This window comes from Amphibalanus amphitrite, unplaced genomic scaffold, assembly GCF_019059575.1.
Source record: "Amphibalanus amphitrite isolate SeventyFive unplaced genomic scaffold, NRLGWU_Aamphi_draft 000011F_arrow, whole genome shotgun sequence".
NCBI lineage: Eukaryota > Metazoa > Arthropoda > Thecostraca > Balanomorpha > Balanidae > Amphibalanus > Amphibalanus amphitrite.
Window position 1 is genome coordinate 1,736,691 of NW_024881507.1, and position 26,417 is coordinate 1,763,107.

Genomic DNA, 26,417 nt, shown 5'->3' on the forward strand with positions numbered 1-26,417 from the left:
CCTGATGTCGACCCATTCTCAGCCTCAGCCGGGCACGAAATCCCACAAATTGCTTCCGTCGGCTTCCACGAAATACTCCAAACACTCACGACAAACTAAAACTGCAGCGCAGTGCATCATAATAATCCTGCGGCTCGCTGTGCTGGCTGAGCTCTCCCTCCATTCGCCGGTGCGCGTCGTCACTGTAGTGATTGTTTGTACGTTTGTTGCAGAGGTGGGCTGCGACCACGTCGAGGGAGGCGCCTACATCGGCCCAGAGTTCCAGCTCGGGCAGGTCTACGACGGCTCAATAGACCTCAGCGACGCCGTGGTCCTCTACCGGCCTGTTTACGTGTGCGTAAAGCCTCCGCACAGACAAAACGGCACGGGCGGTCAGAGGCCGGCGGCCCCGCAGCGCACGGCATCTGGCGGCAGCCACGCGCAGACTCGGTACTAGTCGCCGCCGCCAGAGGCGCTGGTGGCGCAATCAGGGCGGCCTGGCCGTCCGACCGGCGCGGCGGCCGGATGGTCCGTTCTGTTGTGTTTTGTGTGTGGGCGGGGCAGGGAACAGTCTTCGATGTATCTACACATGTAGCCGCGTCCGCGCGGGCCGCGCCGCCCGGGACAATGTGTGTGTCGATTGCTTGGGGGCCGCGCGGGAAGCATTTTTGATACTACGAGCCCTGACCATGTCGACATGCTACCACATACATTGACATATACATATGCTCTACATTGTAGGCGAACACGAGCACAAAGGTGTATATCTAATGTTGTCAAATGTAGTGTGGCCGATTGTTATGAGTGGCTTGCAGCGGGTGTGTATGAAGTCAGTCACAGGGGCGTGGGTTCATTCCTGTAGGTCAGCTAACGGCGGCTGCCTGCGCCGCGCCGCTGCTGCCGCCGCAGCATTGCCGTCCCTGGCCAGCGCTAGTCTATTTTCAGCCCGATTCGACGTCCGAAGGCCGTAACCCGCCGACGGCGTGTGCTCGCCGTGTGACGCGCCCTCCCCCAGGACCCATCAGCCCGGCACTTCAGGCCGTCATTGGCCGCAGTGATCACACCGAAAATGAAATGCTGGTATTTCCGAGAGGGCGGATTTCCCTGGGGGAGAAGACCACGGTGCCGGTCCGGTCGGCTGAAAATAGGAGCCAGTTCTCATAGGGGCAGCTAAAGCTGCCGCTATAGAGGCCTTCAGAGCGCTGGGGAAAGGGTCACAAGGTGAGCTGGAGGACGGCCAATACCAAATACCCACCAATCGGCCAGGCCGTATGAACTCACTGAGGCACCAACGCATACTCGCGACGGTGACCAAGGAATTACTGTTAGACATTCTTTCAGACACCCCTTTAGCACTTGCAACTTATGCTGTACCAAAACAACAGCTTTCCTTTCAGCAAATCCTTGCCTCCCTTTCCCGAGGGACGCCCTCTTTGGATCTCATTGGACGCCCTCCCCTTCCCCCCAACATTTTGTCAGTTTGTCGCCACCGGTGGCCACAGGATTGGCTGTGCCAGCGTCAAACACCGCGCTACGGGCGGGACCCGGCAGCACGGCAGCCGTAGTTGGCCGTAGCTGCGCCCGCGCCGGGAGCCGTAGCGCTCCCCATGTCGCTCGGTCGCATCCATACACAGTCAACGGCATTCCATAAATTTTGTATGCGTAGCTCTCTCCTCCCGTGTGCGTAGAGCTGTGCTCTCGGCGGCCGACGAGCGGCTTAGGCGGGTTTTATAAGGCGTTCGTAGCGAGAGAGGACCACCTAATCAAAACAATGCCGGTCGCGCGCGCCCCTGCGCCGGTAGTGGTGAACTTGTTTAGCTCACTGTTGTTTGAATTGTGGCGTGGGGTCGACGGACGGACGGTGGGTGCGCAGAGGACAGGTCACACAGTGACCATCTGGCAGCCCTGTGGGACGTTCTGGCAGCTCTGGGGGCTGAGTACGGTGTGAACCGGGCTGCAGAGCGGACTGGGCGCGGTGCGCGCACGGGGGACTATTTTTGAGATGTGACTAGGGCGCACGTGCTGGCTCACCAGGGGAGGGGGAGGGGGGATGACGCACTACCATGCTGGACATTGGTGAATGAGCTTAATAGGGTATGTTGGACGTTCCAAAAGCGTATTCGTTTAGTTTCTGGTTAAAAATGCATTGTGTTCGTATTCAGGCAGAAAATACACTTGTTAAACAGATTTTCGGAGAGTGTTCGTGTGGTGTTTGGCTTTTGTCCGCGCAAGATGAGTTGGCAGCACAGAATGGCTTGGCCGTCCCAGGATGACAAATCGAGACAATCAGAACAGAATATAGCTTTACTAACGCTACCCAAGTAAGCTGTCTTGTGGATGTGTAACCAGTGAACAGTGGAAATGAATCCCTACAATCACCACTATACTACTTAGCATATCGAGCATACGCGGCGCATGGAAGCACTAAGCAGCTGGCGGAACTACAATTACCAAAACGTCTCATTTATTGCAAAGGAATAATGAGCGAACACTGAACAGGCGTAATACAGAGCACAGCTCTACGAGAACACTACGGGCGCTGCCGCCCCTAGACGGGGGCAGCTCAGCGACCTCCGAGGGATTCTCACCTCACTGCCCCGCGGCGTCCGGGCGACACGGCCTCTCCAGTCGGCTGGACCCTAAAACACCGTCTCCGTCCGTCTGTCTTCAGACACTGTACTGTCGCCGAGCAGGGCCGTTCCCAGCAGCACCCGGCGCCCATCCGCCGCCTCAGTCCACAGGTACAGACGGCCTCCTTAGAGTCAGAGGCGACACAACCTCACCGCCAGCAGCCGCCGCAGCTGCCAGCTGTCCTCACCAGCTGCTGGAGAACCGTCACTCCTCTCACCAGCTGTCGCTCAGCCTCTCACCAGCTGTCGCTCAGCCTCTCACCGCTCACACTCTGACCGATCACATGTCCAGCCGTCCGCGTCCACCGCTCAGCTACCGACTGACGGGCACCGGCGTAATACTGCACTCGCCACTGAGCCGCACTCCGGCGCTCGGCTTGTCCGCGGCGCCCGCCCGGCCGCGCTGCTCCGGCGAGCGCCGAGAGCCGGCCGCCACCGGCTCGATGCTCACTGAGGTGCCCAGCGCGTTCAGCATCGGACTGAGCAGTGTGAGCGCGTCGTTCGCCGGTCCGGCCCGGCCGGCCGCCGCGGCCGCTGGTGACGGTGCCGGCGGGCTGGAGGTGCCCGACGCCGGAGCACTGCTGGCGCCCCCCTGCGGCGCGACACTGGCGCTCACCGGCGGAGCGGCGGAGTCGCGCGGTGAGGCCGCCGCCGCCAGCGCTGCCTGCCGGCGGGCGATGTGCTTGGCTCGTCGGCGCCGGACGTAGCGGTCGGTGGTCTTCCACATGTAGTAATACTCGGTCAGCTGGGCGCTGGTCTTCCACGGAAGCTGCAAGGGAAACGGCCTATGAAAAACACCAACAACTTATTGTGCCAAAGCATCGAACAAGCAAAACATTGCTTCGTAACACCTCAGAGCGCACATCAGACTCACTACGTCAAACTGCCGTGCAAAGGCAAAAACGACTAAATTAGGGTGACCTCTGACCTCTGGGTTAGGGTGACCTGACGTAACTCACCTCCTACCTGACGTAATCGCTTTTACCTTTGCACGGCATTATATTCTAATGCTCCGTTAGGACCGAGCAATGTACGACTACTTGCGCCCGATCAGCATTCCGCCCCCGCAATAAGAACTCACGTATTCCCGTCGGATCAGGTCGAACATTTTGCCGTGTCGGGCGATGGCCTCCTCAAAGAGGGCCGTCTCGTGGACGGACCAGTCCTCGAGTTCGTCGCGGCAGAGCACTGGGCCGCCCTCGGGCACCAATGACGTCAGAGCCTCGGCCAGCTGATAGTCGTGCCGGTGGAGCACGTCCATCGCGTGTGCCTGCCGGGACGGCCACCGGGCCGTGAACATGGGGACGCGGGCGGACACATCGGGTAGAGATATGTCACACAATGGGGAACATTCACTAAATGTTACCATTGTTTTAGGTTCATGATACCTATGCGATGCCAGTACGGCAGATCGATAAGATTGCATAATTGGCAAACGTGATGGATTGCGTTGCTTTCGTTTCCTCATACGCCGAAAATAGTAATTGCAGTAAACTCTTCATTCCCTGTCGAGCGAATTGTGAAATCTAGATCTCCCCTTGGACACGCTCAGGCCACCAACGGCCGCAATACCCAGCACCCATAGAGCGAAAGTTCCCACAGCATTTCGCCACGGTCGGTTATCGGCTCAATCTTCCGTCCCTTCCCTCTCATCAGGTCTACCTGGGACACGAACCCCATTGGATGCTGTGACATACCACGATACCTCATACAACATCGCAAATATAGAATACCATAGACCTCTGTACAGAAGACATCGTTTATCAGCAGAATTTACATTCCCTAACATGCAACAAAACACACGCCATTCGTTCACGGCGCCGGCGGTCCCACCCCAATAGTGCGCCGGCCTGGCTCAGGGTCGGCCGGTGACGTCACCCCACTCACTCGTGTGACGTCACGCGAGGCATTGGCGGCCGCCACGTGGATGCCCGGCTGGGTGGCGGCCGAGCCGGCGTCGCAGGCGCGGGCGAACATCCCCACCGCTCTGTGGGCACACATAGATCAGATCAGCACAGAGATCAGATCAGATCGGGCCGAGATAAGAGTACAACACCTGACTCCGAGATAGAGCCCTCGACTCCAAATATGAGAGGGTTGTTTTTGTAAGAACGTTTCTAACACGCACGATGAGAGGAAGGTAAAACAAAGGTGAAAATTAAGACGCGAAATCGTCCCTTAACAATATTCGACGCCAAATTATATGATAGATAACAAACATTTACATACACAAACACGTCTGAATTTCACTGAAAAATATAACGTTTGCAATCATGAGATACCTAATCTAATTAACCGCCCATTGATCACCATGTAGCAGTCTATGTCACCCCTGTTCGCAGCAGTCACCCCCGCTCCTCACCTGGTAAGCTGGACAAACTGGTTGATCTGCTGCTCTGTGAGTTTGTGCTCCGGCGTCCAGCGGACCTGCTGTTTGGCCGTGACCTCCGACTCGGTCTGACCGGTCACAGGAGCGGGGGCCACCTCGGCCTGGAACTGGGAGCCCACGCGGATGCCGCCCTTCCTAGGAGCCAGCAGGTCCGAGACGGCACGCACCGGCGGCGACGGCTGCCGGCAGCGGGGGGGGGGGGGGGGGCGTCAACACAAACAGAAACATGAGCGTCAAAGAGAGGCGGCAGACACAGGGCGTCAGGGACGAGTGCTGACAGACACAGTAGGCCAGCGACCTGGAGGCACAGACGTTCCATCCATTTTCCATCGAGGGGAATACAAGATCAAATATAATTCTTGCGAGAAAAAGGAAATGATGTCCCTCTAGACCAAATGCCCGCTTTCCAACAGTCACGCCTATAGGTAGCAGGAAAACGTTACTGCGTTGCGTGCTGCATTAGCCCAAGCCGATACGATCGTGTCGGATAATGTTGCCTCTGACAGCAATCGCCACAGATGTCGTGAGGGCTGACAATCGCAAAACCAAACCCGGAAATACCGCAGCACATCCATTTTCGAGACATGAAAAAGCAGAGTTTGTGTGTGGTTGCTGCCAGTTGCGTGTCAGCATCGGCTTGATAACGACGCTATATTGGCAGAGACATTGTTCTGAGCTGGCACGGGTGGTGCCAGCTCAGAGCTGCAGGTTCGCGTTCTCAGAGTATCGGCCATAGGCACTGGCCATTTTGCACGAAGGCACGAAAAGCTCTTCCTGGGTAACTCCACTGGTTAATGCAGTAACGTAGCCTATAAATACGCGTAGCAGTAGCACCATGGAGCACGCTTCAACAATAACAGTCAATCAGACGACATCTGATAACACTGAACCACAATCAATATCCGATCAGCACCGACCTGACACACGGAAATGGTTCAACGACACTTCTTGGCGGCAAATCCCAAAAACACGTCCCGTATGAGTCAAGTCAGGAAACGTCCTGTCATGTGGCATTGGCCTTCGAGAGGCCACTATTTATTATATCTACCACCCACTACCCTCTACCATTAGTGCACAATGACTCACCTTTGCCTCTATCGACTCCTTTGAGCCATCTGGATCTGCATCGGGGTCTATATTGAGAATGGGCGACTCGAACTTCACATTTCCCAGAGTGTCGGACTTCTCCGTCTTCACCTCCTTCTTGAGCTTCAGCAGCCCGTCTGTAAACAGATAGAGCAAATAATGATGCACACATACACAGCATGCACTCATGATAGCCGGCCCGGGGTATATCGTAGGGCTTAGGAGATAGACACGTAGGGCGTGGGAGACATTCCTGACATTCCCCACAATACGTTGCGCCCCACTTCACGGAGACCAATAGTGACCATCTGCATTTGCGAAGCAATTGCAATGGTTTTGTCACATGGCAGGATTCAAAGGACCGTCAAATGTGGGAAATGTTAGAACATCCCAGTTCGCTGACATATCACCCAGCTGAGCAAACGATCTCCCTCAAACAGCGAGCGTTAAATAGTAAGGTAAAAGTGTAGATATAGTGGCCAGATCAGCCCGTAAAACGGCGTGTCTCCGTTAGGCGGCGGGATTCACGGTCGGCCGTGGTGGTCCGGACCGTTACTGATGGTCAGGTCTCACACTCCTATCCCAGCGAGATTCGCCAGACGCTCCGAAACCTTGGCGAAACGCCCCGAGCGAGCCTTCAGCGACCAAGGCCACGCGGACGCGTACCCAAAGCAACATAACAGACCACCAAACGCACAGACCTAAGGCCCGAGCGCACGTCCCGTGTAAATAGTCCTCTCGCAGTTGCTAGCAGCTGATAAAAATCTTACGGAGCAAGTAGTGGCCCGATGATAACGCGTAAATGCCTGACGTAGCACTGTAAAACAGTTCTCACTTCTCAACGAGCATGTCCGGTGCAAACGAATCAGTTGTGTCGCCGGTCGAACGCACGGAAAACCCGGATAAATCCGGTGAGGTCGATGACACTGCGTAGTGTTGGACAGTTGCCATACATGGGACGACATGGAGCGCAGAAGGAAAAGCGACCTAGTGAGTCAGCGCTCCCACCATCTTACAACTGAGCGTTACCATGGCCTCAGCGCCACATCCGCACGCTCGCAACCTTTATTTACCGGAGGAGTCGCTATACCTACTTGGTAAGCTGTAAGCAGCATGTGATCTCGTTTACAGCAAGTTAATTAGGTATGGAAGCTGTCTGTTACAGCGGGGAGGTGAAATGATAGCATCAGCACAACTTGCAGATCTGAGCTGCACCAATACTCCCGGCATGCTAACGGGCTGGTGCACGGTGCTCAGCAGTCGTGCTATCGTCATGAGCATCAATTAATGTGTCCAACATAGTTCGTTAATTAATCACATACACGAACAACAGCGCGACGATTAATTTCCACTGGCGAAATACGGCACATGCTATTCTAACTTCAGGAATCCAAATATAAATATATGTAAAAATAGCTGGCATACCCCAGGGCATACCCGGCCTTGGGCATACCATGACAACAGCTTACAAATCAAACAATTCAATTCCGATCGGCTCCGGAGGACCGGCCGCCCACCGAGCTCTCCGGTCCGGGCTGCACCCAGCGACCCGGGCTGTGGCTGTCGGCGGACCCCGGACCGGGGCGGGGCGGCTGGAAACGGTACATGGCACCACAGCAGCCGTGGGAGTCACTGGAGCGCGGCGACCGCTCTCCTGCTCCCAGGGAAGCTCAATACTCTGCTCTTCTCCTCCCCGCGCTCTCTAAACACTCTGCTCTCCCTACCCCAATGTGGAGGCTCAGCGCTCCACTCTACCCTCTCCTCACTCTCTCCCAGAGCTCCGTCATGCTCCGTTCCGCATTCCGTTCGAGCTCCGTTTCCGGCCTCGTGACTGCGTACCTCGCATGAGTCTCTGCTACGATCAGTACATGCTGTGATAAACCAACAGTCCCGTATCATTTATCTTAATTGTTCGTGCTATCCGATCTATCACACGGACACGCTGTTTTCTATTGTTCCAGGTTCATACAAAAGCATTTAGATAAGCCTGCATAATCGATTCAGTGGAGTGGGAAGCATTCTGCAGTCATGAACCCATATTCCACAAAATCCACAATTATACTGTCATGTGCATTGTGCATGTGCAATGCGCATCACCTCTAATCTCTCTGATCCGTTTAAAAGTCATACTCCGACTCTCCCACCGTGGCCCCAGCCGCTCCTTCCTCCGAGCCGGCTCCCTCGGCAGCCTCTCCGTTCGGGTCCCGACGAACTGCACCTAGCCCCGAGCCGGGACATCTGGCGTGCCCGGCGGTCAGACGGGCTCGGCGCCGGTCGGGGCGGCCACCGCCGGCGGCACCTAACGGTACGCGGCCGGTCGCGTCGGCACGCCGCCGCCGACAGCGCCCGGCGACCGACAGCTCTGCCATCGGGAGCTCAGAGGCCGGCAGCTCTGCCACTGGGAGCTCAGAGGCCGACGAAGCCCACCGCTACTGACTGCCCAGAGGCCAGAGGACGACCGCTTCCAGGCACTCTTGGATTGACGGCGTCCACAATCAACAGCTACCCTACAATGCAACATCTACACCGCCGTTGCAGAATGACAGTACTGTTCTGTGCTATTTCACGAAACCTCGCAGCCATCCAGGCACATCACCAACCCATCACCACCAACTCAGCCACAGTTCAGCCTCTGGCTATCACCAACCAGCCAGTTCCCATCGTGTCCAACAGGCCCACAGTGCCCATCCCATCTCCGTGGTCTACCTGTCAGCCTGTGATCAGTCACCTCGTGACGTCACGGCTGACGGGTGACGTCACACACCGCTGTGTCTCGCGGTCCGTCATCAGCCGTCACTCGTCTGTCGTCAGTGTCTACCGCGCGGGGCCCGAGGCGGCCCGTCTGACACTACTGGCGGGCGGAGACGCCGTCGTCCGACTCCCAGAACCGCCACCGCCGCTAAACGGCCGTCTCCAACGGTGTGGTGAATGAATGGCCGTATCAGCAGCGCGATGATGCAGCACAAAGGTAATATGCGATGTGATTATTCGTCTCACAAGTAGCCAGGCGATGCCGAGGAGCAATTACCGAATGGAGCGTAAGCTTGGCAAGAGAGCGCATAGCTTCGTATCGATGCAATGCGGATCATATTCTATCTAACATTTAAATAGCAACAGATCAGCCTAAGGATGCTTGCATTCAACACTTCAAAACAGCCTAAAAAGCCGCATCTTCCAAACACACGACAGAGAGAAAGCGGAAAGTTGCCGCTTGCCAGTATCCTCCCGACGTCCTGAAAAACGCCCCGTGAAACCGCTCGCACCGACCGCGACACTCAAGGAGAAAGTTGCTGACATTTCCTTCATATGTGCTGGCCTGAAAGTCGCCGGCGCCCCTCCCCACCGCGGTATGAAAGTCGCCAGTACCCCTCCTCATTGCGCTATGCAAGTCGCCACGACAGCACCCCTCCCCTGGTCTGAAAGCCACCTGCAGTGACCGATACCCCTGCCTATCGCGGTCTGAAAGTGGCCCCCACCCTGCCCACTGAAAGCTGCAGGGACAGGCGGTCTGACAGTCGCCGGCAGTGACCGGCGCCCCTGCCTGGCCTGCTGCCGGCCGCTCGCCAGTTTGTTGCCCCCGGCTCTCTCACGGCCGTCGCAGTGGTCAAACCAGTCTCCGCCGGCCAACAACAGGCAGCGGCGGCGGCCGCGGTGCCGGGAAACAGGTCAGGGTAGGTGCCCCGTGTGGGGCGAGCCGGGCAGGTCAGGGTAGGTGCCCAGAGCGGGGCGAGCCGGGCAGGTCAGGGTAGGTGCCCAGAGCGGGGCGGGCGGCACAGGTCAGGGTAGGTGCCCAGAGCGGGGCGGGCGGCACAGGTCAGGGTAGGTGCCCAGAGCGGGGCGGGCTGTGCAGGTCAGAGCGGTACCCCGTGTTGGGGCGAGCGGCACACGTCAGAATTGTGTACCGAGGGACGAGCGGTACGCGTTAAAAAAGGGGTTGAGCGGTACCAACACGCGTTATAATGGGTTCCGTGAGTCGTATATGTCAGAGTGTGTACCGAAAATGTGAGGCAGGAGGTACAGATCAGATGCATTCCCAGAGAGGAGTGACGGGGGTGCAGGTCACTGGTCAAGCGCCGGGGTGCAGAAGGCGAGAGCGACGTGGAGCATGGTAACCGGGCTGCGGACTGCAGACGAGCCGGTGACATTATCGAATATCGAATGTGAAGTTCACATATACAGTGCATGACAGGCCTTTAGCAGCTTGCAACTACAGCGCCAGACCGCAGCCTGGGTTATGATTAATTACTTCTTACGCACCAATATCGCTTAAAACCTTCAGGGAGCCTAATACAAATGATCTAGGCAGTATAAATAGTTTAAGGATTGTTGGTTGGTCATCCCTTTGCCGATTGTCGGTTGGTTCCCTGGTAACGACACGTCATGCTGACTCCATGTCAATTTATCTATAACCCGTTAAAGGGACTATCCCACCTTCTAAAATGTTGTTAAAACCCGTTAAATTGTGCCCGACTTTATAGATTGGATGACCAGGAACACGGTTCTGGCATTTATTTTTCATTAAACATCTTAGGCTTCCCATATTCCAAACACAAACTTTCAAATATGTGACGTCACAGCCCAAAATTACCTCCTTCCCCAGGCCACATTACTGTCATAAAGCTGATTCTTTTTACTCTGTAGGCACCACAACAAAGTTCAGACCAAGTTTTAAGCGATTTTTCAACGAACAAACCCATTTAAATCAGAATGACTAAACGAGGTGACGTCACACTAACGGTCGCTCCATGTTGAAGATAGGGCCTTGTACAAGGCCCATTTTCAAATGAAGGGAACGAATTCCTTCAACACCAAGAGGCCGCGGGGGTTGCAACCTAGATAGATAGTGGTTTCTGAACCTCGCCGCAAACTTGGCTATCTCAACTCAAACCCCATGTTAAAGGTGGGATAGTCCCTTTAAACCATCAACCAACAATTAGCTGGCATGACCACAACAATATTGATCAGTGTGGGAGCATTTATTGGACTTTTAATATCAATCTCGAGGACCTAGCCGCGATAAAACCTATAACGCGTTAAGTGCTTTCGACTGCTACCCCTGTCTTTACCGATCATTGTGCGTCGAGAGGTCCTTCTTGCGGTAAACCGAGTTCCGCTATAGATAACGAAACAGACGATATTTTACTCCACCGCGGTAATAATATGGCATACACCGGAAGAACATTCAATGCCTCCTAACTCATTTAACTCAAGGTGTCAGACTCGCACCTTGCCCAATGAATATGAGTCGAATCTCGACACCAATAGTTCGCCCCTCACCAGCACGAGCACATCAACTATACGGGCCGGCCACTGGAGCGTATCAACACAGTACCTCCACCGCATCGGCCGCCGGCCGACCCCCGACTGCCCCGGCTGCATGGACACCGCCTGCCCTGCCGCCCGGTGTCTGGTGTGCGGGGAGGAGGCGGACACCCCGCAGCACGTCTTGCTGCGCTGCCCGTGCCTGTGCGGGGCCCGCCTCCACGCACTAGGCAACATCTACGGCCAACCCCCCGACCTACGCCAGGACGACGTGGTGGCGGCCTTGGCCGCCGGCTTTCGCTCAATACCAGAGTCGGTCGACTACGCCCCGGTGACGGGGCCGAGGGGCACAACAACAACAGCAACAGCGTCCAACGCTCCTCGCACTCAATGGCCCGATGGTCAACGAACGGGGGTGCGAGCTTTTCGAAAAGTATCAGCAGTGTGCTATTGCTGATTGTTGCTACAGGCTTCAGCCGTCAACGAACAAATCACATGAGGCACACCTTACGGTGCTGGCAAGTCATCAATCATAGAACAGGAGCATGATACCATGACTTGGCTAATCGGGATAATCAGCATGTCAGAATGGTGGTTACATGCTCCACCTAAACGCATCGATGCAATACAAGTGCGGGTGACAAAATGCAATGTCCACCTGCCTAAACAAATGAAAGGGGGCCTTGTCGAGATCAAAAGATGATGAGTTTGACAAATTCAGGAGCAAAAGAAAAAAGAAGGAAAAAGCAAACATCCTTTTATCGTTGGAATAGTAAACGAAAGGTCGACATTGCACATCAATGGTTGATGATGTGTCATACGACTTGACTGTGCACCATTCCTGGCCCACCTTCAACTGGTCCAACTCGGGCGACCCAGTAGCAGTTGGGGAGGAGGAGGGGGAAGGGAGGGGTACAGGGGACTGGACTGACCGGTTCGGTGACCGGCAGGGTGGGGCACCTCTAACATGTCACAAGGTGACACAATCGACAGGTTAGACCGACGCACTGACATGTCAACGACACCGTTCACCACCTGATGTACGCGACAATGCCCTGTCGGGACAAAGTGACCCAGAAACAGATGAAAAAATCGACTGGTCGAGACGTGAAGAGTGAGTGTGATTTAAATGACAAGAAATGTGAAAAGTTTTAGCTTGAACTTTTCATGTTAGCGTGTATCAAAAGCTGAAATACTCATATCACCTACGATATGCAATATTATGCATACGTATGACCAAAACGGTCACAAATACAACCAAAGCCTATGCACGTTGAGACGAATATTCAGCATTTCCGGACAGACTACGCCAACAATCCGACTTTTAACGGGGCCCCATCACCGGTACCTCGAGTATCAGAACTTGAAAACCGGCCTGACAGCCCACAGCCTCGCGTCTAACGGACAGGACAGGGGATATGGATCAACCAGACACAATCACACTTCCGATGGAAGCGATATGAATGAAAAAAAAACTTCGTTAAATTTGCACTTCCACGAAGTCTTCTTCATGGAAAGAAGTCGCGACGGAGGTCGCGAAACTGAAGTTGTCATCAATGGCCATTCTACGTGACAGATCGGCTGCACGTTAAACGTGCGGCTGTGGAGTTTTGTAGCCCAGAAACCAAGTTTGTGACGGATGCCTCAGTATTGGATAGAGCAAGTGCGCCACTGATAAAATCTCCCTTCCCAAATGCCTGAAATTGGGCTCCCCGTTCTCCCCTCCCTCGGACACCGCCCACCTGCCAAACCAACCCTGCCTTGTCCGACCCAGCGCGCCGGACACGATCTTCACCCACGACCCCTTCCCTCCCCGCCGTCCCCGGGACTTACTGTCATGTCGGCTCTCCTGCATCTGCATCCTGACGATCTTATCCTTCGTAAAGGCCACGAAGCTGAGGACCTCGTCCAGCTCCTCATCTGGCTCCCGTAGCTGGAAGAACTGCTGCAGCACCATGACCGCCTTGAGCGCCTCCTGGGAGGACGGCCTCCTCTTGCCGGCCGGCGAGCCCACTCTCTCCCCTCCAGTCCTCTCCCTTTTGACGGCGGGCGCTGGGGACAGGGCAGCGGCCTGCGGCGGGGACGGGCCCCGCTGGGGGGTCCGGCCGGCCGGCGGGCGTCCCCCGGCCCCCGCCACCGCGGGCACCGTCCACAGCAGCGCGTTGTCGGCAGTGGTGAACGACTCGAGGGTGCATCCCTCGGACGGCGCGAACTGCGAGCCGGCCAGGGCGGCCAGCTGGGCGGCGCCCTCGGCCGGAGGCGGCGCCGGCTGCCCGTTCACCTCGTCTCGCAGCAGGCCCACCGAGGCGTGGTAGCGGCGCACCACGGCCGAGCTCACGTCCTGCCACCAGGCGCGACTCAGCATCTGCACGGCCTCGCCGGCGGCCGGGGGCCGGCCGTGCTCCACCAGAAACTCGGTCACCCGCCGCCGGTACTGGCGTTTGAGGGCGTGCAGCACACCGTCCGCGCTGAGCTGCTCCTGAGTCAGCGGGCTGGCCGGCATACAGGCCAGCTGGAGCGCCTCGCGGCCGCCGCCGCCCACCGCGTGCGCCGGCGACAGCTCGCACAGGAAGAGCGCCTTGCGGCCCTGGGCGGCCATCTCGCCGTCCCGCCTGCCCAGCCAGGCCGAGAAGTGCTGCGGCTGGATCCAGGCGGTCGGGTCGGCGTGATAGGCCACCCGGCCCGGCTGACTGGCGCCCGACACCGACCGCTCGCCCACAATCAGCAGCGGTAGCTTCTGAGAGCCGTCCGCACTGGCGGCCACCACCACACTGAACCGGCGCGGCGCCAGCTCTGCGTCCGCACAGGCGCCCACACTAGCCTCGTTGGGCGTCAGGTCGAACACCAGGCCCATCTCGGCCACCACAAACACCTCGGTGGCGGCGTAGTCGTCCAGCATGGCCGGCAGCTGGGTGAGCGGCACCGTGCCCTCGGGCGTGGTCTCTGGCCGCCAGCCGTCGGCCGAGTCGGGCCGGCCGGCCGCCGCCAGACCGTGCCGCTTGCGGAACCCGTCCAGCCACACGGAGCTCGTCTTGAAGTCGTCCACTCCCAGCTGCCTGGCCAGCTCCTGACTGCGCGCCAGCATCGTCTGGCCCGACACCGCCTGGTTGGCGGCCGCCTGCTCCTGCAGCCACGCGAACAGAGCTTCCTCCAGCTGCGGGTAGGCGCCGCGGCGCATGCGCACCCGCTTCCGCTGCGGGCCCAGCTCCTCCGAATCGGTCAGCTCCAGAATGCGCTCCTTCTCCTTCAGAATGGTCGACAGCGTACTCTTGGGAATGCGAAACTGCTCGGCGATCTGCGACTTGGTGCGTCCGTTGCTGTTCTCCACCTCCAAAATGACGGCTTTCTTCTCCTGAATGGTGAGCGGGTTCACTTTCCGTTTCGCGGCAGACATATCCGCGCGCGCCACCCCTCACCGCTCAACGCACACTGCGGCGGGTGCCGCGCGCCACGCAGCGGCCGCCGGCCGGCGACGCCGCCGCCGCGCGGCCCCTCGCAGTCAGCTGTTGGGACAGGCCCGGAGCCGCCGCCGCCGGCGCGGGGAGGGGTGCGGGGTCGGCTGCGGCCGCTGCCGCCGGCCACGTGGCCACTCCGCGGCCGGCCGCCGCTCGGCACCCGCTTCCGGTCCGCCCGCCGAGACGGAGCCGTGATTCGGCCGTGACGTCTGCGCCGGCCGTGAGCCCGTGACCTACCCCAATCAGAGCGCGCCGCCCTCCACCCATTCACGCATGTCGAGATTCGGCGCGGCGTCGCGTCGACGCCCGTCTCTGTCGGCCTGACGCCGCCCCTGCCGGCGCCGACCCGCCGGCCGCCGCCGCCGCCGCTAACTCGAACAGCTCGAAACAAAGACGGCGTCCGCCGCCGGCCGGGGAAATTCTTCCCGTGCAGAGGTGGTCACGTGACCGGCCCGGTACGGACACGTCAGCAGCCGCCAGCCGGGGCGCCGCCGGCGGTGACGCCACCTCACAAATAGACGCCCTCCCGCGACGGCAAGGCGCCCCGTTACGTGAATGGTCCAAAAGGGGCGAGGCGCGCCCTTGGTATCGATCGACGCGTGTGTGCACGCCGAGCGGCCGTTTTATCTGTGGCCGCGTCATCCTCTCCGGCAGTGGGTGTAGTTTCAGCCACGGACCCGCGGCGCTCCGGCCGGTCGGTCCGCCGCCCGGGGCCAGGGGAGGGAGGGGAGGGGGAGGATCGGTCGGTCGGGGCACCGGCGGGCCCCGTCACCGACCGACGCCGGGCCCACCGCCCTCCGGGTCATATGATGGCCGTTGCGACACGGGGCGACCGAACCGGCATGGAAAGGGCAGCAGCCGATAGCGGGGGCAGGCAGACCGATAACCGGCGACCACTGCTTTGTGTGCAATCGGCGGCGGCATGACGATGACTGATAGCTAACTAGTAAGGGGAGGGGGATGTTGCATTTATAGACCATTCACGAGTGCATTTTTATTTTCACGCGTCACCATTGACCTATAATAATACTTATTATAGGTCAATGCGCGTCACACACGTGTCTTATTTCAAAGTTAGTCGCAGGAAATGATGCATAGATTTATCATTTATCTTACCGTCTTCGTTCAAATATTGGTGATAGTCAACGTTGATGACTTCATCGCATTTCGTCCTCAGATTGTGCTATCAGCTATCGGGAATAAACCGGCTTCTGAACTCTACTTGGGCCAGGTTCTACTGCCGCGATGGTATACCTACTAGTGGTGTCAGTTTCAGAAAATGTATGTCCAATGTCCGTCCAATTTCCAATGCTTGCGTCGATTGTCCGTCCAAAAATGTCCAAGCCAGCCATTTGTCCAAAGATGTCCGAAACATACGCAATAGTTTACACTCAACACTGTTATTTAATTTGTTTTAAATGTACTATTACCAGCTTTAATGTGTTAATCATCTCAAAAGCTGAGCTTTCTATTCGCCAATCAGTGTTAAACACGATTGCTTTATAAAAATGCTGAGGTGTAGCAAGTGAATGTCCAAAGTTGTCCAACGCCTGCCGTCATTGTCCAACCGAATTCCGAATCGGACATTGGACAAAATCGGAATTCCGAAGATTCAAGTTCCGATTGACACCACTAATACCTACCGAATGTGGCAGCCAAGCCGGAGGGAGACAGGCGAGGCGACAGCTATACCGATGTTACGTGAGGAGAGTAAATGAGCATTATCACACGGCATGACAGACAACATTGCCGGTCGAGCGCAACAGAAAATCCGTCGGAAATGCGCATAGACTTGCTCATGTACAGCCCTCTGCAAACTGCGTGGTAGGTATTCTTTCTTCGACAAAACCGAGAATAACGCAGATACTATGCTATCAATGATTCTGCGCGATCCTGGTACCCAAAATTTACTTTGAACTGCAGCCAAAGTTGCTTCAACGCCAGCATGAGTTTCATTGTGCACGTGAAGGATGTAAAGCTTCGTGAACCGATGATCACTGGGCAGGAGAATGAATGAATCCGTGTTCCAGTTTTCCTTGAGCCATTTTGACATTCTCTGTCCAACGACAATCATGCCTATATCATTTAGGCTTGGTCCCAATCGTTTAAATCGGGCTTTCCAGTCTATTTCTAACAACTGTTTTTGAGCCTGTTTGATCCATAGTATTTCAGCATCCGACAGCTGTTGGGCCGTCAGTGGTCGTCCTATCGCCTTCAAAGTTTTTTTCTTCTGCGCATTGACTAATGCGAGCAGTAACTCGCAGTAACTTGACGTAACTGTTGAAATTGTCCAAATTTATCGACCCGCTGACATCGCCCGCGTCATCTCCTTGTTTTCCTTGCGCAATGTGTACTCGTATTCTATCTGGTAACTCATTCTCCTGTTGGTGAAACTCTTGGCTGATCGGCCACTTCTCTACCGGAAGATCGAAGAATTGCGGTCCTCGCTGCCAAATAGAATTGGCCCCGATTTGTGTCGGGCTGGCAATTCTGGTCACCATGTCGGCAGGATTATCGCCTGTGCCGATCCACCACCATTCATTGGGATCGGACTTATTTTGTATTTCTGCTATTCTTGTCGCAACAAATGATCCAAAACCGTATGACTCCTTTTGAATTTGCGTTCGCACTATCGCTGAGTCGACAATGTGAAATACTTTTTCGTACTTGTAATTCATTTCCTTCTGAATGGCTTCTCGTAGTCGGCATCCAAGAACTGCCCCACAAAGCTCCAATCGAGGAACAGTCAGCTGTCTTGTTGGAGCTATCCGATTTTTTGCTGCGATGAGTCGAGCCTCAAAGTGGCCCGTTTCGAGCTCCCATCGGGCGTAGGCGCATGCCCCGTAGGCATGCATACTGGCATCCGAAAATATGATTAATATTGGGTCTCCTTTCGCTTCCTTTGGTTCAAACAACGAGAGAATGTCACATCTTGCAACTTGAGTAGTTCCAGAAAAAAGAACTTCCAATCCATCCTGTCTTGATCTGATATAGGATCATCCCATCCAATCGCTGAAGAGCCGTCTTGATTTTCAGTTCTCTGTCGTGTGACCAAATTTCGCAAGAGAATTTTTCCTTTCAACGTAACTGGTATGATCAACCCGAATGGATCGTATAGGCGTGCCGCCTGGCTCAATACCATTCGCCGGGTAAGCCGTAAAGGGAAAATAGCATCGATGTTCGATTCTGTTAAATCGGGAGTGGCTGACACTTTGTTCCACTTCGACACAGAAAAGTTTATTCTGACTTGGAACAAAAAGTGATCGCCCTTTGGTACCCAACACATGCCGAGTATCTTCTCTTTGTCAATGCTTAAGATTTGGATGCTGGGACAGATGCCCCCAGTATCATCTCCGGACATTATCCAGTGTTTGATCTCAAAACCTCCCTTGTGCAGTATATTTTGCACGTTTTCAGCTAAGTGCAGTGCCATCTCCACGCTTGGAACTGATTGAATCAAGTCATCAACGTAACTGTTCTTGATTATCATTTCAGCAGCTTCTTCTGATTCGTCTCTGTGCATTTCGGCGATTGATTTTAGAGCAACCATTGAGATAGTTCCGCTGGGTCTATCTCCAAACGCAACAGCTAATAAGATATGATGGTCAGGTTCTTGATGGATGTCCATATTGCGCCACAAGAAGCGATGTACATGTTGGTCCATTTCAGCCAGTTTGATGGAGTTATACATTTTGCTTATATCAGCAACCAATCCAACCTGTTCTTCTCTAAAACGCAGCAAAATACCCAGTAGGTTATTTATCACATCCGGACCTTTCGCCCAATAGTCGTTGAGGACATGGCCCATAAAAGACGCTGAGGAATTGAATACAATCCTCAATGGAGTCGACGCAGAATCTGGCCTGAGTATTTCGTGGTGATGCAAATAATGAACCGGTCCTTCATAACTTGCTATTTCCTTCTCCGACAATTTTCTGGCTACCTGTCGTCTAAGCATGTCTTGCATTTGATCATTGTATGCTTCTGCGTGTGGAGCGCCAATCTTGATCAGCCTTCTTTCAGTGGCTCTTAATTTTGCTTCAGCGGCCTTAACATTGTTGGGAAGTTTCATCGGATCCCTGATCCAGGGATAATGAACGGTAAATTTGCGTTGCTCCGGGTCATATGTTAAGCCATTCTTAATGAGCGTCAGTTCTCGTTCCTCTTGCAAGGTGTAACTGCTACTACCCATTGCACATTTGCCGCATTTGTATCCGCCGCAGCGTGGTGTACAATGTGTGCCAAGATTTTCAATGACAAAATACTCGTCTAATTTCTGTGTTAAGCTTGTCATTGATTCGGCTCTCATATTGCTAATATCGGACACGACTATCCCGCAACCAATATCCACTGATTGTGTCTTGGGCGTTGAAGTACTATCCATTGGATCGTAGCAACCGCGAATACAGTAACCAAACTGATTTTTAAGAAGCTGTAGACTGCCCACCGTTTCGACTACGTCTGGCATCAGCACACAGCAGTCGATGCCGATCAGCATGTCAACTCTTCCGTGCGGCCTTTCGATTTCTTGCACCTTTGGTTCGTTAAAAATTGATGACAAGGAAGACAGATCACATTGCTCGATGTCAGACGTAATGTCTTCGATACCATATGCATGGACCTGCCAGCATTTATCGTCCGTGTCTATAAGAGGAACAATATATCGTTTCGTGTTGAAGGCTTGTACCTGGTTTCCCACTTTTGTAATTGAAAGTTCAACTTCTTCACTGCATAAATTTAACCGGGATGCAGCCTTATGTGTAATCAAAGATATATTGGCGCCTGAATCCCATAACACTGTCAGCCGTTTGTCCTTGCAAATAACACCGCTCACCGCGAGCATTGATTTTCGCTTGTTATTTCTAGTTGAATGTATGGACGCGTTGTTTTCGTTTGGAGGCCGTTCAAAATGCAGACACGAGTGGTGACGTTTTCCACATTTTTCATTCAAATGATTCCGTTTTTCACATTGATTTTCGTATGGGCATGATGAGGCTATATGTCCCTGTTGAAGACAATTGAAGCATGCTCCATTTTGTCGTAGAGTACACAATTTGTCTTCGCGAGTGGAATTGAGGAAAGCGTTGCATTTGAAAATTGAGTGAAAATCCGTTTTGTGGATCCAGCAGCGACTATTCTCGATATCTATGTTATTCTTCTTTTTGCTACCTGTAAATTTCCTCGTGCTTGGGTTTTTTAACAGAGTTTCCATTCGGTCAGTCATGTTTTGAATTTGGTTGCATATTTTCACAACATCTGTTTGCGATGCATCGGTTGTCGTATCGAAATTCGTATCGGCAGATATCGAGTCGCTCGAATCGACTTGAAGACTATTTATTGCTGGATTTACATATTTTGAATTTGTACCGGTATAAGTTCGGACGTCGTCGTCCATATATTCGATGACCCTTTTTTCTTGTATTAAATAGGATAGTAAAGTACGAAAGGTAGAATCACAATTTTCACTGCTGTTTTTCAGTTCTTCCATTTTTGTTACCCATTCCCGCTTTTGAGTTCTTGGCAGTAATTTTTCGACCATGGTGACCATTGTGGTCGTGTCCATTTCTTGAGACATGCCCAATCTTTGAAGTTCCATCCAACTGCGCTCTACCACTTCTACCATGGAAACAAACCTTTTGTTTTCGCCTTCTGGAATGGGCTTCAGTCTTTTGATATCAAGTATAATCGAATCGACTAATTTTCTCGTCTCTCCATATTTTAGATCTAACCTCCGAAACATCTCTTCGTAATCATCTTCTACGCCTTTCACTGTCTCCAGCGCAGCTCCTGACAAGCATTGTCGAAGTGCATAAGAATCCTTACCGAACTGTTTGGTCATTAGTCGAAGATAATCCTGCTTGAAACTTGTATATTGTCTGATATTTCCCGAGAAACGCGGTGCATCTAAAGGTTTAACGTGAATTTCTGAAATTTTAACGTTTTCAGCCTTTGTCTTGATGGCAAATTTTGTTCGAATTTCATCCATGCTTGCCTCAACACCCATCATATATTCATCACATTCATCTAATAATTTGTCTATTAAATGGTGTGGTCCCGTTTCGTTTATCGCAGCGTTGACCAGATCATTGCATTTTTAAACTTGCCGATATGCATCTTTGATATCTTCGAATTTATCCTTAATAGCAATAAATGGGCAATCGTTTTCGATCATGTCATGAAAACCAATAGTTTTTCTCGTAAATTTTCGTTTTGCGTTGGTTCGATCTTGTTTAGTCGTTCGTATTTCTTTCGTCATATCCAGCGGGAATCTCGAAGCCTGGTCTTCTTGCTTGCTCATGATGAATAACTGCTAACTTACTTTATTTACATCAATGAAACAAGGAAAAGGAAAGAAAAGCTTAATGTTCAAGTTGGTTACGTTATGGCTTGAAGATGAAATGTTTTGTTAGCCTTAAATTCAAGTTGTAAACAAGGTATTTGTAGCTGCAATGCGATGTAATTTTATTCAAAAGAAAACAAACCAAGCTACATATACGTCAAGTTCAAGAGTAGAGAAAATTTCATCCTGAAACAAACAGGAGGTTGATGGTAAGGAAACGGCGATATAAACACGTATACTGAAAAGATACAAATATTTAAACAAACAAAAAACATTTAATTTGATACTCACTTCATTGCAGCCAAGGTTCTAAATTCAAATATTCAAATCGATATCTAAACGGAAAACACCGTGAACTAAATAAACCTAAACAAAACTCGTGGGAACAGATTCAGAGATCTTCGGCCAGAGATATTCGACTTCGAAATTCGGCCAGCGCGTCGAGATTTATCGCTGATCGTGACTTCGCGATACAAAACCCAAAAGTTTTTATTTGCCCCCAAAACAAACCTTTGCATTTTGTTGCCACACAAGGCATATACTTTGTTTAGTGATATGCCCAATCGAAGGAGTAGAGCATGGCGCCTCTATTTTCAGTGAGTTCCGACCGACTGACAACATAGTCTTTGAGTTATTACTGGTTTTGTCGAAAAAAAGAATACCTACCACGCAGTCTGCTGAGGACTGTACATATTGCTTGTATTCTCTTTGCTCAATGCTCATGTATAAAGTGTTGGTCCGTTTCGTATACAGCGGATGAGCAGTTCGCTCTGATTTAGATCCGTGTTCGTCGTTCATTTACACTGACCGAGGCTCAGGCTAAGTGCTTTACAGTAGGCGCCGGGTGCAATCGGACCTTGCCCAAATTTCTTTCGAAAGCGTTGTTATTTGTGTCTGTATGCGAAAAATGACATTTGAGCCGGGTATCTCTCCCGTATCACACCGACGATTCTCCTGCTGACCGGTTGACAGCTCTGAGATAATTCATTCAGCGGACAGACACAGGTCCGGCAGGGCAGGGGCCCCCACAGCACGGACCGGAAAGGTCACCGGTGGTCGTACTCCGGCCGATAGGTGCAATCAGAGATAGTTTATTATCTCTACAAGTCATCACACTAATCGAATAGGCCATTTGCACTAAACAGTCAGCCGCCCGTGGGGCGGACGGGCTAGGTACTCTCTGATATACTGAGAGGCGATGTGGACACATAGGCTCACCACGAAGTCCGAATCGTCGTTCCTCGTTCACCGTAAAACGGAACAACGTGCTGGTGGGATGAAATTTGGACAATGAACAGTGGATACATTACAAATCTGCATTAGTAAAGAGAAACGGCCATGAAACACATTTTGTAAGCACAGGAATGATAAGATAATCTTCCTAGAACTCTCTCCAGTCAGTGGTAAGAGCCAATAAAAAGATGTGGGGTCGAAGAAAGCATGACGTGACCGACCGGCCGAATAGCTGATTGCCAGTGCAACGCTCGGAGTTGCAAAAACTCACTGCGCCAATCGCGCGCTAGCGGGCTGGCAACAAACGTAACTCAAACCGCCAGTCGCCAATCGCACAGCTTTGTAGTCTTTCCGAATGACATTTTTAATGAATGCATACCTATTATATGCTTCTGAAACAAGACCGCTTTCAGGCAGACCGATAAAGTGCAATTATGTAGGTAGAGAACGGGTTAGCAAGACGGTCAGATTACAGATAAAAGCAGCGCCATCAGGACAGTGCGACTGCGAGAACCACACTACTGAAGGGGGGGGGGGTGAAACTTGAGCTGAAAAGTGCCTTGAACTGACTCCTGAGGACCCGCCAGGACACCTTTATTCTTAACCCTCGCCAGGCGAGGGCCTTTTCATAGCGCGGACGGCGAGGGGGGAGGGTATACGACGCCCACCCCCGGCGATTGGCTCATATGGCACTTACAAACGCCACATTTACAGGGTAGGTGGGCCCAGGGTAGGAGATCTCGCCTCTGTGCAAATTTGGTGACCCTAGATCAATATTAAGGTTTTTTTTTGGGGGGGGGTAAAAAATGTAAAAGTTAAGCTAAAACAGGTCAAATGTTTTTCGCCTATAACGTTTGATCTGTTAAGCATAGCGCAAAAATAAAAACACCAATGAACTCAACACGTCAATGCGCATCGAATGGTATAATTTGTTAGCAGTTTACGTGAACTCTAAATTTTACTAAAATTAAGTGACATTCGACTCGGCTGATCATCATGAACAAAATGACACCATTTTTGAAGCTCTAGCCTCATTGTATGCCAAGTTATTAGCAGAAACGTAATTTGACCTCATTTGACCTCATTTGACCCGACCCTGGCAATTTTGCAGCAAGCAAACAGCGAATTCATCACGTATTGATGTAAACTGAGGCATTACAAGACAAACACGTTGAAGTAAAGCACATTTTTACAATTTGAGTCATTCGGCGAAATTATATCAGAATTTGTCATGACCTCTAGATGCCCTTAGGTCACCCGAATTTTAAAAACCGGAATGCAATCAGGTGAGATTAGCATATCCTGCCGGTTTGAATAGAATAGATGAACAACTTTAGATTTCATTAACAAAATAGTGTATTTTCAGTGCCATTTTGACCATGTACCGGCTTTGTGACCTTGTGACCTGAACTGAGGTCACTGGTGCTATCTGCCACGGTTCTCACACTAATACCGCTCAACTATTCCAATTTTACCCTGACCTTGACCGGTTTTCGTAACCTTGTGACCTGACCAAATGACTGAGACCTGAAATTATCAGGGAAGGTGCCAATAGGCTGCCCCAGAGGGTATGCCGGCAAATTGCGCCGCCGTTTTGACGCTATTAACGACAAACCTTAACCCTAGAACGCCTAGGGGGGGGGGGGGGGTTGTATCAACCCCCCCCCCTGAGGTTTTTTCAAAGTGCACGCTAAACGGCTTGTCGTAGCGGGCTGAAATTTTCAATACCCTCTGGGGCAACCTTTGCGCATCTTTTGCCGAAAAAAATTGATCGGGTCATGTCAGGTCACGGAGTTATGACGTCATAAGAGGTACAGCCTCCGGCCGGATTTTCACAAACTGAGTGACAACGCCCGAGGTTTCCTGCCGGTGGTACGGACATCGGTTGATGGATCGTGATGAAACTTCCCATGCAAGTTGGGGCAAGTATTGGCTATCATATGGTATAAGAAATTTGACCGGGTCAGGTCAGGTCACGGAGCTATGACGTCACAAGAGGAACAGCGTCCGGTACTATTTTTGAAAAGCGCCCGAACCACTATTTTGCTAATTCTTGTCACCTCAATGGGAATATGCAGCAATATTAGCTTCTATAGGGAGCAAATGGACCTCTCAAATCCAAAAATACAATCAGATTTCAAAAATTTAAATTTTGATTTTTCGAATTTCTGCCGCCGACTGTGACCTTGCCGACTTCCGGCGCTCCCAACGCGCCATTTTTAGAGCTAGGGAAACGAAATACATACCAAACGATAGAGAATTGATCAAGGAACACGATAGTGAAGGTTTCAAGTCGGTATCTCCCACCGTTTTGCCGCAATCGCCGCGGAAAGTTGAAAAAAGACTATTTTTCCGAAAATTTGACCTTTGACCGGTCAAAAGTAGGTCAAATGTTGACCTAGGACCAAAAAATATACCACCAATCGCGAGATCTCGTTGAGAGCAATCCGTTGGTTTTTTCCGCTAAGCTCTACGACCTTCCGTTTCGAAACGCCAGGGGGGGGGTCGTAACAACCCCCCCCCCCTGGTCGTTCGTGTTATGAGAAATGGCCTGGTCGTGCGAGGGTTAAGGGGGTGTATCAACCCCGCCCCCTCGCCGGGCGAGGCTTCAGTTCTGGCTCGACAGTCGACACTTCGAAAATCGAAACTGAAATGACACACCGGGCTGCATTTGTGTTTTCAAGACGGACACCACATTCTGAACCGCATTAATATTTCACACCACGCATGTCCAGGTGACTTTTATCACTTTGCCAACTTCTGCTGTGTCACATGGCAAATCAGATCAGAGGGTATATTGAGTAATTACCACTCACCAAGAGGGTATTGAGTAATTACCACTCACCAATTAAAACACATCTCAATATCACATCTGATTAGCACAGCGCGCACGACACGGAGCTCATTGGGCCACGGACACGGGGAGCGTGTCTAGTACCGACATCTAGTGGCCGCCCCACAGCCGTCTGGTGGTGACATCTTACAAGCTGAAGGGGAACCGTGGTACACTCGGGGGCAGATTGGCTCCCACTCGGGGGCAGATTGATGTTCCACCACTCCCTACCCATCGGGCTCCCATGGCTCCCGCACTGGCTGCTGTCAGTGGCAGGACTGGCAGCACTGGCATTGGCAGGCAGTGCTAAGCAGTGCTGAGGGCAGGCAACACTGGCAGCAGCCACTGCTGATCCATGAGAGCCCGATGGGTAGGGAGTGGTGGAACATCAATCTGCCCCCGAGTGTACTTCGGTAAACGGGCCGATCCGGTCATCGTCGCTTACAATTTATGACCTACCTAAGCTTGCTGAGGCATCGGGGAAGCGGGGGTAACACCGCCCCCTAAGCTTTTCGCCAAAATGAGAGAATATGTGTGAAGTCTCTTGGTAGTTATTGTTTTGGTTACAATATTTAAACATTTTCTCACGTGTTTTAGGTACTTATTTTGCATGCTCCTAAAAGGTTTTCATGTATCACGACTTTTAAAAATACCTTGCATATTTGCTGCCTACAAATTGTGTGGGTAACCTCGCCACCGGTGTTGATGTTAACCCAACCCATTCCTACGAAAGCTTTTAATTGTTCAGAGATCGTGTGCGATGAGTTTCCTGTCGGTAAGTGGTAATTTTCGCAAATAATCGGTAATGGACACCTAAATAGGTATAGGTTCATCAGCTGTTTGCCAGTTTTATACAGCTGGCAAGTGCTTGGTCGGGATGCATGAAAAATATAAAGTAAAAAATCAAATAAGCTGCTTATTCCCGACTTAGGAACATCTACGAACATAAATACAGCGTGTCTTTGGAGTTTCATCACTTATCACGCTACAAACAGGAAACACCGCAACCTCAATTGGGGTAACACCGCCACGGGGTGGCGGTGTTCCCCAATAAGTGATCACAAGCAAAAATCGCCAGCGGTAAGAATGTACTACACGGTTCAAGCAAACTTATCTTACTGGACAAAGCCGATCAGTTATTTTTCGATGTAGGTAATCAAGTAAATCAAAATGAGTCTCTACTTAAAGACATTCAAAAGTGTTCCCAACT

General features: G+C 52.5%; 3 protein-coding genes across 3 annotated transcripts in view; 1 reads left to right on the forward strand and 2 right to left on the reverse strand.

The window, feature by feature from the left end:
• The window catches only part of LOC122382441 (arrestin domain-containing protein 2-like), a 31,154-nt gene extending 28,988 nt beyond the window's left edge, over positions 1-2,166 (forward strand). Inside the window, exon 8 of the mRNA XM_043367751.1 lies at positions 213-2,166. Coding sequence (XP_043223686.1) covers positions 213-436 — 224 coding nt within the window. The 3' untranslated portion in view covers positions 437-2,166. The remainder of the gene's footprint in view (positions 1-212) is intronic.
• A 260-nt stretch (positions 2,167-2,426) lies between these two features.
• LOC122382428 (tigger transposable element-derived protein 4-like) lies at positions 2,427-14,785 on the reverse strand. Its single transcript, XM_043367726.1, has 6 exons — positions 13,180-14,785; positions 6,085-6,221; positions 4,972-5,177; positions 4,497-4,596; positions 3,691-3,879; positions 2,427-3,378 (listed from the first exon to the last, which is right to left on the reverse strand). Exons 1-6 carry the CDS (start codon positions 14,738-14,740, stop codon positions 2,923-2,925), a joined length of 2,649 nt encoding a protein of 882 aa, XP_043223661.1. The 5' UTR covers positions 14,741-14,785; the 3' UTR covers positions 2,427-2,922.
• A 1,845-nt stretch (positions 14,786-16,630) lies between these two features.
• LOC122382425 lies at positions 16,631-21,610 on the reverse strand. The gene is made up of 2 exons (XM_043367710.1): positions 21,433-21,610; positions 16,631-21,327 (listed from the first exon to the last, which is right to left on the reverse strand). Exon 2 carries the CDS (start codon positions 20,806-20,808, stop codon positions 17,677-17,679), a length of 3,132 nt encoding a protein of 1,043 aa, XP_043223645.1. The 5' UTR covers positions 20,809-21,327; positions 21,433-21,610; the 3' UTR covers positions 16,631-17,676.
• Positions 21,611-26,417: the final 4,807 nt, after the last annotated feature.